The sequence below is a fragment of the Callithrix jacchus genome, chromosome 1 (genome assembly GCF_049354715.1).
Source record: "Callithrix jacchus isolate 240 chromosome 1, calJac240_pri, whole genome shotgun sequence".
NCBI classification, from domain to species: domain Eukaryota; kingdom Metazoa; phylum Chordata; class Mammalia; order Primates; family Cebidae; genus Callithrix; species Callithrix jacchus.
The window spans coordinates 160,022,784-160,039,696 of record NC_133502.1 but is presented as its reverse complement, the minus strand read 5'-3'; the positions used below and the strand labels follow the sequence as shown (position 1 = coordinate 160,039,696).

Sequence of the window (16,913 nt, the reverse complement as noted above, 5' to 3'; positions counted from 1 at the left end):
ATAAAATAATTTTATAATAACTGTTCAACCTAATGAATTTTTACATGTTCTTTATTTTCTGACAGGATATGGAAGAATTAAATTGTGAGAAGGCATCAGACAATATTATTATGAGGCTGATGGCATTATCATTCCAGTACAGATATTGTTGGATAATTTTATACACCAAAGAAACATTAAATTCAGAGTGGGTAAACATTTCTTCATTCAAAGTTATATTCATATTTCTTAAGCATAAGTCCTCTTCTTTGAATGAAAATAGCTATGCAATTTTCTTCTTGCTCATCTAGTTTGCTTTAAGTCAAGAATTCTCAAGCTGGAGGTATGATCGTAGGAAAACAAATTTGAATTTTGGAGATGACACATGTTTCTCTGGACATTCTATGCAATCCACCCTCCCCCTGCCCCACCCCCTGCCATCTCACTAAGAATTGCTGCTTTAAGTATTTTATTATTTTGTAATTCTGGACTTGTCTGGTTTCTGTTTAACTACTGTGCTAAATTTTTTGTATATGCTTATTATCAGGTTAGGATAAGTATAAGTTAGAATATAAGAGTCCAAATACCTTGGTTTTTATTCCTCCTTCTATTAACAAATAACCACTAGCAAGTGATTTAGCCTGGTTTTTCCCTTCTGCCAAAACTGAAAAATAATAATTTCGGTCTAAAACCTTAATTTTGAAGAATAATAAAGGTTGTAAAGCATTTTAAGCTTTGAACTTTCTTGTATTTTAAGCTTCATCTGGAACTTGGAAGTGTTCTGGATAAATAACTGATTTGGAAATTTTTTTAAAGTTGTTTTATATTACTGTCTACCTATAGCTCTAGTAGTACAGTTGAGGTACAAAGGAGAATCAAATGAGATTCAAACTTACTTTTACCCAGATTTTCATGAAAATAATGAATTATCTAATACTCTGAGATAGTTTTATATTCAAGATGTAGAGTGATCATTTATTCACAATAATATAAAATATAACTATTTTCAGACCTCTGGGTATCTCAGATTCATATTTTTAGAGAATTAGAACATTTAGAGAGTATCTTAATCAACTGACCAAATGAGGAAAACTGAAAATACAGAAGAAATTGTTTGAATTACGGTAGTGTTCATGCCATTAATTCTTGTTGGAGTAAGAGTGTCAGAGGTCCCTGAGACCATACCAAGGTCTGATGGTTTGCCAGGAGGACTCACAGAACTCAGTATATAGCTGTATTCATGGTTATGATTTATTATGGTGCAAGGTTACAAAGCTTATAATGTAAAGTTAGCAAAGGAAAAAAGCTCATGGGGCAAAGTCCAGAGGGAACTAGGAGTAAGCTTCTAAGAGGCCTCTCCTAGTAGAGTCATACAGGATGTGCTTAACTTTCTCAGCAACAAGCTCTAATAACACTTGTAAAATTTTGTCTACCAGACCAGCTCACTAGAGATACATTGCCTAGGGTTTTTTTAAGGACTGGTCAAGTAGGTACCTCTGCCTGGCACTTAATCAAAATTCTAGACTCTAAGAAGCAAAGGAGGTGTTCAACAGAAACTACATTGTCAACAGTTTAGGCACAGTATTCCTATCAGCCTTTCATATGGAAAGAGCTAATCTGAGAAAGAGTCCAAAACAGAGGAAAGAAGAGCCAAGAAATAAAGAGAGCCATTATCTTGATGGCATTGTTTGAGTCCCAGGATCCAACAATGCTTTTCCCTGGACTTCTTCGTAATATAAGCTAGTGATTTCCTCTGTGTTGCTTCGGGTACATAACGTGGATAAAGGTAGAAATATCTACCTACATCTACCCACAGTTCAGTACTCACATCTGATCTGCTTTGTAACCACAAAAGGAAAAGAAAAGGATGCTTTTTCTAACAGTTCACGGAAAACTCTGGGAAGGATTCTGTGTATCCTGGTTCTGGTCATGTGTCCAAGTCAGAACCTGTTACTTTGACGAGGGGTATGGAGTATTTTACTTGGCTAGGCTTTGGTCATAAAGCCATCCCTGGAGTCAGTAAAGGGATGGGTTAAGTTCTTCCCACAACCCACACCTCCCACAACACACATACCCTTAGCATCCCCTAGTTTTTACAGTATTATTAAAGAATAGAGATGGAGATGTTTTTTCAAGAATACAGAGTGGGCAAAAAAAACCCCACAAATTTGCCACGCTATCTTAGCTAGGCTATTCTAAAAATATTATGAAATGTGAAAAATAAAATGAAATTTTAATAATCTGATATGAAATGAATAGAAATATAGTAATATAATTATTTATAGGTATCAGCTTACAGAAAAGACACTTCATCACCTAGCACTGATTTATGCAGCTTTGGTGTCATTTAGGCTAAACTCTGAAGAACTGGATGTAAAGGTATTCTTTTCCTATGTGTTTGTTCGTAAGTATTTTTTATAAACCAAAATTAAACTCAAGTGCCCAATGAGAAAAAATGTAAGCAAATGAGTTAAAAACTGTTTAAAAGCTAAATAAAGAGTAGTTTTCAATTTAATAAACATCTTACCATTATTCTATTCCAAAAGGCTTTAGTTTAAGGAATTTAAAATCATATTTCATATCTTTTTTACTACTCAGATGTTTTTCTAAACATAGCAGGATATGAATAAAAATAAATATCCCTTGATTTAAAAATGTTCTTATGAAAGATGTACTAAGCTTTATCTGCTGTAAATGGAACTCTTATGACATATACTAGTAATGTAATGTAATATATTGTTAATATATTAGTATAGAGTAATATATTGGTGATTTCTAAACAATATCTTTACTTGGCCCCCTTTTTTCAGTGTCCTCCGAAATTTAGACATTTGTCCAAGTTCAGGGCTCAGCACTGTTACATTATCACATTACATTCTTTTCTTTATGAACTTAGAGATTTCTGAGTATAATTCTGAAATTTTTCCTGACATTTCTTAAGGTCTGCACCTGTATTCTAAAAGACTACTGGGAATCTCCACATGAATATCCAACAAGTACCTCAAACTCTACAAATTCGAAACACAACTTTTCATCCTCCCACTCTTAGTTCATGGTATCACTATTCTAATCTAATTAGTAGCTAAATCTTCTTTTTTTTTGAGACGAAGTTTTGCTCTTGTTGCCCAGGCTGGAGTGCAGTGGCACGATCTTGGCTCACTACAACCTCTGCCCCCCAGGGTTCAAGCAATTCTCCTGCCTCAGCCTCCCAAATGGCTGGGATTACAGGCATGCACCACCATGCCTGGCTAATTTTTGAATTTTTAGTAGAGACAGGGTTTCTCCATGTTGGTCAGGCTGATCTTGAACTCCTGACCTTGGGTGATTCACCCACCTTGGCTTCCCAAAGTGCTGGGATGACAGGTGTGAGCCACTGCACCTGGCCTCTAAATCTTCTTTTTAACTCTGCAGTGTCTCTTTCTACTTCACCTGCTATTTCCCTAAATGAAGGCCTTCATCACCTCACACTTGAATTTTTAAAGTAGCTTCCTACCTAATCTCCCTTTTTCTACTCTTTCCCCACTTCAATCCATCATATATATACACCAGTTACATTTCCTAAATACAGCTGAGAATATTTCACTCCTAGACTGTAAGCTCTTTGGCAAGGAAACATGTTTATTCATTTTTTTATTCCTGGAACCTAGCACAATGCCAGATACATAGTAGTCTCTTGATAAAAATTTGCTGTTGATTTGAATTTCTTGCTCAAAGACTTTCCATAGCTTCCTACTTAAGTCAACATAAAGTTTAAACTCTGCTGGATTCAAACTCTACCACAATGTGGCCTTTAGTGATTCCTTCTTTAACATCATTTTACTCACCATTTACTGAAAATGCCTCGTTACTGTCACCTCTCAGCCTTTGCACAAACATGGCATTCTGGTCTGCCTTCCCCCAGGAATCCTATTCCCCATTCCCTTACCACTAGCTCTCAAAGTTCTACCTGCCTTTCACGGCCCAGTTCAAACACCACTTCCTTTAAGAAATTTGCCCCAATTGTACTCTCTCAGGATACATCATCTCTCCCATTCTCCCACTAATAATTCATATCTTTAATATAGCATGGGGATATTTATTCATATATCCTCCACCTTGAAGGGTAAGAATAAGGTTCTTTTTATTTGTAAAACCTAGCAGCTAGCCTAGTGCTTTGCACAAAGCAAAAACATTGAGTGGAATTCAATCAAAGTACCACTTGCTAAGAAAATCAACAAATAATCTGTTTGAACTGGAATTCCAGATAATTTTATTTCTGTGCTGCATACTAAACAGAAATAAAATTCTTAGGAAAGTTACCTAAATAAGTGAATGACAAATGTAAATTTGTCTCATCTGTTCTGGTAAGGTCTTACCACTTTAGTCTGTTCTCTTCCCAGCTCAGGGTAAACCATTACAGGCAAATATGTTTTAGAAAGTTTTTTTCCTCTATACGTGGGGTATATGATACCAGTGAGTGATACTATATTCAAGTACAGCAACATGGCCCAGGGAGGGCATGATCCAAGGAAGGCATTTGGCTATGAAATAGGCATATTTCCTAGGAGCAATCTGTTCCAAACAAGTCTATTTCCACCTGGATCAAACTATTCTAAAAGCTTTTCAGGTTTTACATAATAATCTAGAAAGCAGGTCATTTTCTCAATTAAGAGGCAACTATGGCCAGTTTGCTCTGACTGTATTATCAGTAGGTCCTCAGTACTCATAAGCCTCCTGTTTTCCTAACTTGATAACATTGTTGCATTAAAGGAGGTCCTCTGGGCTCATATTATTTTAAAATATATTATTGCTTTGCCTTGCTCTAGTAAAACGGATTGTTGTCTCTTAGAGCATCAGAACCATTAGCATCTGTTTATTTTCAGGCATCTGAAGAACCTAAAAATCAAGGAAGTATTAGGAAGTTTAAGAAAAGAAAATACTGCTAGTAGTGTTATGCTAAGTGTTATTCTAATTTTTTAAAAGTTCTGTAATTTTCTATGAACCCTCTTTGCAAGAAAAGGCGTAAATACACACATGCAAAACTGGCAAACAAATTAAGGGGGTTCCTAAATTCCCAAAATCTAGCCATGAACCACAGAATTCCTGTCCTGATAAATTAGTCATCATTACCACCATCATAAAATTGTGTCTTTTAACCCTTTTCCCATTTGTCTTGAGAATCCTCACCAGCCAGGCTTGTTGTTATAGTGTTTACCCAGAGATAACTTTGCCACAAAGTATCTCATTTTTATTATTATTTTTGCATTGCTCTAGTATATCAACTTTGGAAACAAAAGACATCTTTGTATTTATAGCATTCTATTTTTAGTAGTGGCACTTCCATTACAAAATATAGTAATTCTCAATCCCTGAAAATGTCACATCTTAGAAAACAAAGCATTCCTACTCATAATGTTAACATCATTCTCAAACAGCTGTTGGCTGAAGATACAACTGATGAATCTGATTTTTCTGAAATAGAAAATTCTGATGATTCAGACAATTCTGATGTTAGTTCTATTCAGAAATAACTCCAAGCACAGTTTTTATATTTTATTTTCACATCAAAAATCAGTCAGATTTGTTTCAGCCTCAAAGAGTGTGCTTATGTAAAATTAAATGAGTGCTGTACTTTTTTCTAAAGGGGAGAAGGGTTAAAATAAAGTTTATATTTAAATGAAAGTGTCATATCTTCTCAAAACATCCAAAACTAGCAATAAAGTACATTTGGAATTGAACAATGTATTTCTATGTACTCTCCCTATATAAAGTAATTTAAAGAAAATCCTTTAAAATGCATAGATTACCCAGGTGTGTACTAACAGTTTTGTATTTGTTATTCTTATAAATGAAAAAATGCTGTAATTATCTTGTGAGATTTCCACAGTTTACTAGATTTCCACTATAGTATAGGGTATTTGTATTTCTAAGATACTATTATTTGGGGCAGTATTTCTTTGTTCACATGAAACTGCTAACTCATGAACTATCTTTTCTTCAACCAAATCTAAAAGATGAAGAAGAAAAGAAAGAAATGAAAGCAGATGAAGAAGGTTGACATTTCAGAAGAGAGAAGGACATGAAGGAAAACAGTGTCAGACAGGAAACAGAGGATATTTACAAAATTATTTTTTCTTTACTTTTTTTCTTACCACAGTACTAATGGGAAAAATTTTTTTAGAATTAAGTTTAATATATACAAACACCACATTTTTGGCAGGGGTACCTTAGAATCAATAAGCCAATATTAGATGAGCAATTACCAAAATGCTGGGAACGACTACTCTAAATCAAAACCTTATTTTTTCTTTTTTGAATACAACATCAAATTTATTTATAAATATCCTTATTTTTTTAACTTTGTCTCTGAAAAATTTTGCACTATATTTTTAAAAATTCTTATTTTTAATTGACAACTATTAGGTTCAACCTTTGGAAACAGCAAAATAGTAATATTACCTAGTGATATTCAACTTGCTGATTTTTCTAATATAGTTGAAATATAACACTATATTTTAATGACTCTACTAACAAATGTCAAATGAAAATGAAAATGATTTAGTTCCAAAAATTAAAAACACAAGGATGTCATATTTAAAGAAGGAAAGAAAATTGGTTATCCTCATAAATAAAATGTCCTGGACATAAATAAACCAATAGTTTCTATCTAATATAGTGTTAAAGATCAGAATCTGCTGTTGTTTAATTTTGTCTTCTAATTACAAAGTATTATTTTTTAAATCTTACATTTTGCTTCCTAATATTTCCTATAATCTAACATAAAAAATATTTTTTAGCTTATAATTGCCCCAGGAGTAGAAGCAACTGCCTTGATAATTCGACAGATTGCTGACCACAATTTAATGACCTCAAAGACAGATCCTCATGAATGGTTGGATAAATCCTGGCTTGAAGTTTCACCGTCTGAGGTATATTTTCTAAATGTATGAATTAGATATTAGCAAAGCAAGTATAAAACCCTGTATTTGAATTTACTTTCTGGTAACATTTTTTCCCCCAAATGTCTCAAATTGAGTGGTAGGTACAATGACAACATTTTTAGTCTGCTGTAATGAGTAGAATAAAATGGATCACTTTCAAAAGACTACTGACTGATTACTTCTTAAATTCTTTTCTAGGAAGAAATGTACTTACTTGATTTTCCATGTATTAACCCATTGGTGGCTCAGCTCATGCTAAATAAAGCACCTTCACTGCACTGGATATTATTAGCAACTCTGTGTCAACTTCAGGAACTCCTACCTGAAGTTCCAGAAAAAGTGTTAAAGGTTAGTTATTTGAGATCTGTATTCTGATATGAATACATATTATTATTTCCTTTGAATTTGAGTATCTATTTTTACAATAGGATTTTAAAAATGAAGTTATCCAAGTTTAATTGTTTTGGACTCCAAATAGCAAAAAAAAATTTACTTGAACGAAATTTCATATAGACTTTTCATTAGCTGCCAATTATATTATACATTTTATTTTATTTATTTTTATTATTATGATTTTTTTTTTTTTGAGACAGAGTTTCACTCTTGTTGCTCAGGCTATAGTGCAATGGTACAATCCCAGCCCACTGCAACCTCCACCTCCCAGGTTCAAGCAATTTTCCTGCCTCAGCCTTCCAAGTAGCTGGGATTACAAGCATGCACCACCACGCCTGGCTAATTTTGTGTTTTTTTTTTTAAGTAGAGACAAGGTTTCACCACACTGGTCAGTATGGTTTCAAACTCCTGACCTCAGGTGATTCACCCACCTTGGCCTTCCAAAGTGCTGGATTACAGTAGTTTTTTCTTTTTTTGAGACGGAGTCTCCCTCTGTCACCCAGGCTTGAGTGTAGTGGTGTGATCTCAGCTCACTGCAATCTCCACCTCCTGGGTTCAAGAGATTCTCATGTCTCAGCCTCGTAAGCAGCTGGGACTGCAGGTGTGCACTACCATACCTGGCTAAATTGTGTATTTTTAGTAGAGCTGGTCTCAAACTCCTGACCTCAAGTGATCTAACCGCCTCAGCTTCCCAAAGTGCTGGAATTACAGGCATGAGCCATAAATCCCCGCCTATGTTATACATTCTAAAGCTATTTTATACAGATAAATTCAATATAGTCAGTTTATCACACTTCAAATCATTTTGGAATATTATTATGCTCACAGAAAATTCAATTATGTACCCTGTTCACATGTATTTACATTACCTCTTCCAAAGAGTCCTAACACACCTTTTGTTCTAGCTGTAAAGAGAACTTTAACATTATTGGCAATATTTTAAAATCCTTATCAAGGAAATAGTATTCATGTATGAATTGTATAACTAAAAATTTTATTATATTTGCTGTGAGCCTAAGATTGTTCTGAAAAAATAGACTATTAAAAATTCTATTACAGGTGATTTTAAAATATGTATGACTTAAATGACTTTTTTTTTTAATAGAGCCTAATAATTTCATGTTCTTAATACCTGGATCAATGTAATATCTATGAATAGACTACTCATTTATATTTTGTGTTCTTTCTGTATAGATAAGCATTATTATTTCTATTTACTAAACTGTTTGTATTATATTAATTTTTTAGCATTTTTGTAGTATCACTTCCCTATTCAAGATTAGTTCTTCTTCCATAACAAAATCACCGCAAATTTCATCACCTCAGGAAAATAGGAATCAGATTAGTGCCTTCTCTTCTCAGAGTTCAACTTCTGATTTAGACTCCGTCATTCAAGAACATAATGAATGTTATCAGTATTTAGGATTAGGAGAGACATTGCAGGAAGACACAACCACCACTTCGAACTACAACTCTTCCATTATGGAACTAAGAGAAATGGCAGGTTTTTTACCACCTGTAACTTCATACAATCAGACCAGCTACTGGAAAGACTCCAGTTGTAACCCTGATAATGTGCAGAATACTCCTTCTCTAATTAATACAGAATCAAGAAGACTGGCTTATAACTCCTTTCTAAACCACAGAGAGTCAGAGTCAGATGTCTTTTCTTTGGGTCTAACACAAATGAACTGTGAAACTATAAAATCACCAATTGACACTCAGAAGAGAGTGTCAGTTGTCCCCAGTTTTATAAACTCTCAGAAAAGAAGAACACACGAAGCAAACGGTTTTGTAAATAAAGAAGGAGCTGACCCTATCTTTTTACTAGAGGGCTCTCAATCTCCTCTTCATTGGAACTTTAAGAAAAATATATGGGAACAAGAGAATCACTCGTTCAACTTACAATATGGTACAGAGCAGACTACATGCAACAAATTGTTCTCTCAGAAAGGTAATTTATTCACTGATCAGCAAAAATGTCAATCAAATGAGTTTGAAGGCCTCACATGTGAAAATTCAAATGATGAGACTTTCTGGAAAGAATTACCATCTGTCCCCAGTTTGGATTTATTTTGTGCTTCTGATTCTAATGCAAATCAAAAAGAATTCGACAGCCTTTATTTCTACCAAAGATATGGAAAAAGTTTAGGAGAGAAAAGGCACTCTGAATCTTCATTTAACTCAGGAGACAAGGAATCTTTAACAGGTAATACTATCCAATAGATGACAAAACTATTCTCAAATTTAATTTGAAAAGATAAAACCATCTTCAAATTTAAATTTTTTTTGTTTTAATGACTACGCTTAAAAAACTTCTCTAATTTAAACTGTTAGGTAAAAGAGAAAATCTAAACTCTAAAATAAATGCAAAGAAAATATATTATGTGAAATTTGTATAGCCTTAAGTGAACTAAGCAGTCAACTTAAGAAGTTAAAAATAAAAGCAGTACAACTCTAAGTAAAGCAGAAAACTAAAATCAACAAAGATTAAACAGAGGAATCAGTGAATTAGAAAATTCACTGATATAGGTATATTTAATTGACTAACATTTATTAAAAGAACCTAATTAGGTGCCGGTCTCTATTCTAAGTCCTTTTCTGGATTATTTAATTCTAACAATTCTATTAAATAGGTACTATCATTAGCTCCATTCTGGTGGATGCTTTTGAGTTGTCTGAACATTTAAGCATATCAAATTTTTAAAAGAACAATTTAATTTTCTTATTTCTAGTGATTCTAGCTTTTCTTTCACTGTATTTCTTATTGCATTGGCCCAAGCATCTAAAACAAAATATTAAATCTAATGGCCATACAAAGGTGGCCTTCCCCAGGATAGGAGAAAAAGGGAAGGGCAGGGGGAAGCTTAAGTTTCAAACTTCTGTTTTTCATAGGTCCTTTTGTTAGGCCTGAGAGGGACCAAGAAAATCTTGTATTCTTTGTTTTGTTTTTAAAAGGTCTCCCAAATTGTACAAGCTCCGGGACTTATAATACTTGAATTTGCTCGCATTTAATAGTCACAACTTGTTTTGTTCCTCACTTTATTGGGAAGTATTGTGTGTCTAGTTTTGTGTGAACTTCTGTGAAAAATAGATGCTGAATTTTATCCAAACTCTTTTTAGTACTTATTGGGAAAAATCAAATGTGTTTTCTCTATTGACCTCTTCATGTCAAAGATTATACTTACAGGTTTACTAATATTAAATTATCTTTACCATTTCTGTGATTAACATAACTAATTTTTGAGGGATGATTCTTTTTTTTCATTTGTATATTTTTATTTTATTTAATATTTCATACTACCTTGTCTAAGAGATTTTTTTTTTCTTTTTTAAAGTCAGTATCTCCCTCTGTGACTGAAGCTGGAGTACAGTGGTGTGATTGGCTCACTGCCACTTCTACCTTTCCAGCTCAAGGGATCCTCCCATCTTAGGCTCCCAAGTAGCTGAGATTACAGGTTCACACCACCACACCTGGCTAATTTGTTTCTATTTTCAGTAGATACAGGATTTTCTTATGTTGTCGAGGCTGATTTGAACTCCTGGGCTCTAGCAATCCACCTGCCTTGGCCTCCCAAAGTGCTGGGATTACAGGCATGAGCCACCAGGCCCAGCCTAAGAGGTTATTTTAATATGCTGTTAAATATGGTAGCTAATATTTATCTGTGATTTTCACACCTACATTCATGAAATTAGATTGTGTTCTTTATTTGTGCCTCATCACATTTTGATATAAAGGTTATGCTAACTTCATAAACTAGATGAAAATTTCATCTTTTTCTACTCTGAAACAAAATACACATGTGAATTATTGTATGTTCTTGAGCACAGAGAACTCCAACATATAACCTCCCAATTTTCAATGAGAAGATCTAGAAGTAGTTTTTAAATAAATTCTAACATTTAAGCTTTAGGTATATGAGTAGAATAGTCAATCATCTACCTACATTTTAATTCACTAATTTAGTTATATATTTTTAAATCACATACTCTGTAAAATGTCAGAAATATTAATTTCTTCCACTTTTCAAGTTATTTCCATGAAATAATTTTATTCAAACAGTTCACATGAATCTTTGATACTAGAATCTTCATTCACTATGGCAAATTTTATTTAACTGATTTTTCATAGTACATCATTACCTCCAAATACATTGTTTAAGGTACAACACTTTTTGAAATAATACTGGCACAGCCTTGGAAATTTTATCCAGTGCCATTAGTGTAACCCATAACCTCAAGATAATTTTCCATTTTTCCAGAAGTGTACATATGTGCTCTCTATGAGATACTTACTTACTACATTGCTTTATATTTATTTGTTGGCATGTCTGTTTAACAAAATACATTGCTTTTGAAACTTATTGTTATTACTGATGGAGTCTTACCCTATCACCCAGGCTGAATCATCCCTCTTCAACCTCTTGAGTAGCTGCAACGTAAGGCATGCACCACCACACCCAGCTAATTTTTGTATTTTTTGTAGAGAAAGGTCTTGCCATGTTGCCCAGTCTGGTCTCAAACTCTTGGGCTCAAGCAATCTGCTTGGCTTAGCCTTCCAAAGTGCTGGGATTACAGGTGGAAACTACTGCATCTGGCCCTGCCTTTTAAACTTTTAAATAATGGTATCACAACTCTTACAATTATGAGATTATATCCCCAGGGATAATTATTACAACTGATTTAAATTTTTTAGTTTTCCATTTTACTGATTTAATAATTGGCCTCTATACGTATCAAAATCTAGGATATTCAATGTTAATGTATCATATATTAAAAAACCATATAAGGTGAGTTCTTACATGATCACCACCTATCATTCGTCAGGGCTTAGGATAAATTTCACATTATAGCTATGGGTCAAGGAGCAAGCTAATGAGGGAAAACTTAAAAGCAAGAGTATTAAAAATGACATATTAAAGACTGGAATGGAAGCTGAATATGAGCTACTAATACCATTTTTAAATATGGTATTCTAATTTTTTTTCTTATTGATCTATTATAATTTTGAGCTAAGAGTGGGGTTTTTTTCATGTTGTTGGGTTTTTTTATTTTGCACTTTTGTTATTTCTGACAACTGCATTGCTATCAGTTTATTATTTACTCCTTCCATGTATTAATGATGATTCTTTTCCAACTTGGCAAGGATGTAGTAAATTTTGCTCATAATATCCAAAATACTGGTAATCTCTTCAAAACTGTTTTCATCTGTGAATTTACTTGGGATCCTTTGTATTGGTTAGCTGGAAATTTCTGTGTGCCTTATAATTGAACATGTGGATACTAATATAGGGATAGCTATATGTAGATATCCATATAGAAATAATATGTGGCTATCCATACATAAATAATATACAGAAAATAAATTGGAGTTATTAAATAGGTGCAAAATATACATTCATTTCATGGGAGAGCTTCCTGGAAGCTCTAAAAAAATAGTATTTTTAGAAATTTTAGAATTGGCTGTGAGAGATTGATATGCAGGAAAAAAGCATTGTTTCTATCACATTGGCAGCTTAAAATCAGCCATGGTGGTGGGCATCTTCATACCACAAAAATTGGCAAATGCTGTAAATCAGGCCTTTCCCTGTTTTCCCCACACCACCCCAAGAGCTGGTTGATAAACATTTACCAGCATGCTACTGGTAGTCCAGGCTCTCCCACAGCTTTACAGTGAAGAACCAAGGTCCTGTCATCTTTAATATTCCCTATGTTTCATCTAATTGTTCATTTACGGATGAACTTTTTTTTTTTGAGACGGAGTTTTGCTCTTGTTACCCAGGCTGGAGTGCAATGGCGTGATCTCGGCTCACCACAATCTCCGCCTCCTGGGTTCAGGCAATTCTCCTGCCTCAGCCTCCTGAGTAGCTGGGATTACAGGCACGCACCACCACACCCAGCTAATTTTTGTATTTTTAGTAGAGATGGGGTTTCACCATGTTGACCAGGATGGTCTCGATCTCTTGACCTCGTGATCCACCCGCCTCGGCCTCCCAAAGTGCTGGGATTACAGGCTTGAGCCACCACACCCGGCCTAGGATTCTTTAACTTCTTAATGGGAGTTAAAGATTTGTTTTCCAGACATGCCTTTAAAGACATGAATTTCCAGATATATTTCCTAAATACATAACATCTCCCTGAAAACAAATTGTCCTTAGTGAAAATGATGCCTCATAGAGGGTATATGTTCCCGAGAAGAAAATTAGCCCAAGTGAAAAAAAGCTGCAGTCAGGAATAGGAAGGGCAAACTAAAAAAAAAAGAAGGAGGAAAAAAACCCTGAAAGAATTATATACACTCTCACCACAAAGATGGATACCAGGTACACAGAGACCAGGCATATTCTTTGTTTTAGGTTCAAAGTCTGTCACAATGAGCCTCTAACTTACATCCTAATTAATGAGGACTTATTAGAAACTTTCAGGAATTAGGAAGCCCTGGCTGAGTTCCTTCCCAAACCATTTGGATTGTTTTTACTTAAAAATGTTAGAACTAGGACAGACCTTAGAGATTATGTATTATAACTTTTCATTTCACAGAAGAGAAAATTGAAATCCAGGGTGATTTAACTACTTCTACAAGGCATAAGCATAAAAATATATGCATTTATTACTAATTTTTAATACTAGGCCATTCGGTACAGAGGCATTTATGTTTAAAACATACTTTTTAATAGTTATTATTTTATCCTAATTTAGAAATTTTGACACTTCGTAGGTAGATGATGAAGACACAGAATCCATTTGAATAGTAAGGAAAAAATATCTATACTTAACTATTGTAAGCAATAAAATGGTTTTCCTTTTTCTTTTTTAAACAGGTTTTATGTACTCACAACGACCACAATTCAAAAAACGACGTCTAGCATATGAAAAAGTCCCTGGTAGAGTTGATGGGCAGACTCGGCTGACGTTTTTTTGAGGGAGAAAAGCAGTGCTACATGCTATATCCCACTGCTTTCGATGATAATCTACTAGCAAAATTATTTAGATTTGCCCATACATTAAAGAAAATGCAATTCTTCATATATGTCTCAGTGTTTCTGTATTAAATATTCATAATATGTATTCTGCCCTATGGTTTGCATATTTGTAAGTTAAATATTCTAATATATCAATTAGCAGTTACATAAGACCCAAATTGTCTTCCAGATACCCCTACACACAAACCATTTAAATGAGTCTCCATCACAGTCTGACCCTTTGAGTCACCAGTCAACCCTCCCACATCTAAGAAAGTTAAAACCTAGGACAAAATTGAAGTTAGAAAACTTCCATTTTAAAGTATTGTTTTCTGCAAACACAATTTAAGAACAAATGACTAAGGAAATATTTGCAATCCAGGTCACAGGAAAAAAGTTTACATTCCTCATATACAAAGAATTCCTACAAATTGATAGGAAGAAGACAACCTGATAGAAGAATGGGCAAAATATATGAATAGATATTTCCTCAGGAAAAAAACAAAAATAGTCAATAAACATTTGATACAATATGAAGCTTCATTACTTATTAGGCAAATGCAAATGAAAACAATGTTACCGTTTTTTCATCTATCAGTTGCCAAAATTTTTGAAAATTAATACTATCCAATGTCTACATATTGAAGAAAAGACCACTTGCCTATATTGTTTGTACAGCTTCATTAGAGCACAGTTTGTGTAAACCTACTAAGATGAAAAATGCTCCGTTCTTTTGACTCAACAATCACATTTGCAGGAATCTGTCTTAAAGAAATATTCAATTACACAATGAAATATATAATTTATAATAGGCAAAAGTTGTAGACAATAAAAAAAGCTATCAGTAGGGGAATAGGTAAACAACTTAGACTATAGAATATCATGAAACTATTAGAAGAAAGTAAGTCTGGGTGCACTGACAAGGCAGGATGTCCATAACATAAAGAGTAAAAAAAAAAAAGCAGGGGGAAACAATACATAAAACACTGTGTTGCACAACTCCATTTTTGTTTTTGAAAAATAGACCTTTGAAAAAAAAATTTTTTTTTTTTTGAGACGGAGTTTCGCTGTTGTTACCCAGACTGGAGTGCAAATGGCACAATCTCGGCTCACCGCAACCTCCTCCTTCTGGGTTCAAGCAATTCTCCTGCCTCAGCCTCCCGAGTAGCTGGGACTACAGGCGCATACCACCATGCCCAGCTAATTTTTGTATTTTTAATAGAGACGGGGTTTCACCATGTTGACCAGGATGGTCTCTATCTCTTGACCTTGTGATCCACCCACCTCGGGCTCCCAAAGTGCTGGGATTACAGGCTTGAGCCACTGCCCGGCGACCTTTGAAAATTCTAAATTTTTCCAAAATGATCACTATATCAGGGAATAATGTGGGCATAAGATGAATTCTACATTCTGATATGCAATTTTGTTTACCAGAAACTCTAGGTGAACTCAAAAATGACACCCAACTGAAATAAACTGGATAGGAATACACATAACACACACACCACATTTCACAAGGTCATTGAGCCATACAATGTAGCCAATGCCACATCTGGTGTCTCAACTTTCTGGCTAGATAACCCACCTGTTACTACCTCACAGTAACTTGCCAGTTGCAGCTGGGCTAAGCAGCTTCCTACCTTCCCCTTTCTTTAATTGTTCCCCACTTTCCTCTCAGGTCTCTGCCATTTTTCTCTGTTTATTCTCTCATTCTTTTTCAATCTCTCTTTTGTTCTCTTCCTTGAGCAGAAAGAGTACCAGCCATGGTCATTAGGCAGGGCTGGCCAGTGGGACAGTGGGGCCTACAGGTTCACGAGCAAACTCTGAGTATTTTTCAAGGGAAGGAGCCATATATATTATAGTATTTGTGTATCCCTTAACCATTTAGCATGTTTAAAACTGTGCTATCATTTTCATCAGATTTCTGTCTTTTTTATTGTCACTGACTTGATATATATTATTCTTAGCAGCTGCTTAATATAATCTGCCGTGATATATTTAATTATTCTCTCACTAATGAACATTTAGGTGGACTTCAGCTTTGGCATGAAAAATATATAGACAGACACATTCTCAAACTTTTAACAGTAGGAGATAGAGTAATAAATACAAAGGTTGTCATTCTTTATAAATTTGTATATATTTTAAAGATACAACTGAAGAATCAGGGATAGCACCAAGGTTTGTGGCCTAAGAAGAATGACGTTGCCATTTATTGCTATGGGGAAGATTACGAGAAAGGTATAATTTACAGAGCTTGGGAGCTCAATTTTTGGGCAAGTTAAATTTGAAATACCTACTTGACTTCCAAGTGGAGATTTTAAGTAGGTATTTGTACTATGTAAGTCTCAAGTTCAATAGAATATATAAATCTGGGAAGTATAAATTTGGGAGTCATCAAAGTATAAATGATATTTAAAGCTATAAAAATGGATAAGATTACCAACATAGTGAATATAGATAGAAAATAGATTTCAAACACCAAGCCATGGTACAACATTAGAGAGAAATAGAGGAAAATGGAAAGGAGACTGAGAAGAAGCAATCAGTGATGTAGGAGAAAAAACAGATTTCCTGGAAGCCAAATAAAGAAGATGTTTCCAGAAGGAGAGCATAATCAGTTGTGTTAACTACTATTGACAAATGAAGTGAGAGGAAGAAA

At 34.3% G+C, this 16,913-nt stretch overlaps 2 protein-coding genes across 4 annotated transcripts in view; one reads left to right on the top strand and one right to left on the bottom strand.

The window, feature by feature from the left end:
• The window catches only part of SHOC1 (shortage in chiasmata 1), a 106,196-nt gene extending 91,881 nt beyond the window's left edge, over positions 1–14,315 (top strand). For both annotated transcript variants that reach the window (XM_054258891.2, XM_035254650.3), the window contains 6 exons: positions 66–187; positions 2,265–2,358; positions 6,756–6,887; positions 7,098–7,247; positions 8,541–9,501; positions 14,111–14,315. In XM_054258891.2, coding sequence (XP_054114866.1) covers positions 66–187; positions 2,265–2,358; positions 6,756–6,887; positions 7,098–7,247; positions 8,541–9,501; positions 14,111–14,211 — 1,560 coding nt within the window. In that variant the 3' untranslated portion in view covers positions 14,212–14,315. The remainder of the gene's footprint in view (positions 1–65; positions 188–2,264; positions 2,359–6,755; positions 6,888–7,097; positions 7,248–8,540; positions 9,502–14,110) is intronic.
• GNG10 (G protein subunit gamma 10) overlaps positions 1–16,913 on the bottom strand; it is a 140,886-nt gene that overhangs the window by 109,440 nt on the left and 14,533 nt on the right. The gene's annotated exons all lie outside the window — the stretch shown is intronic.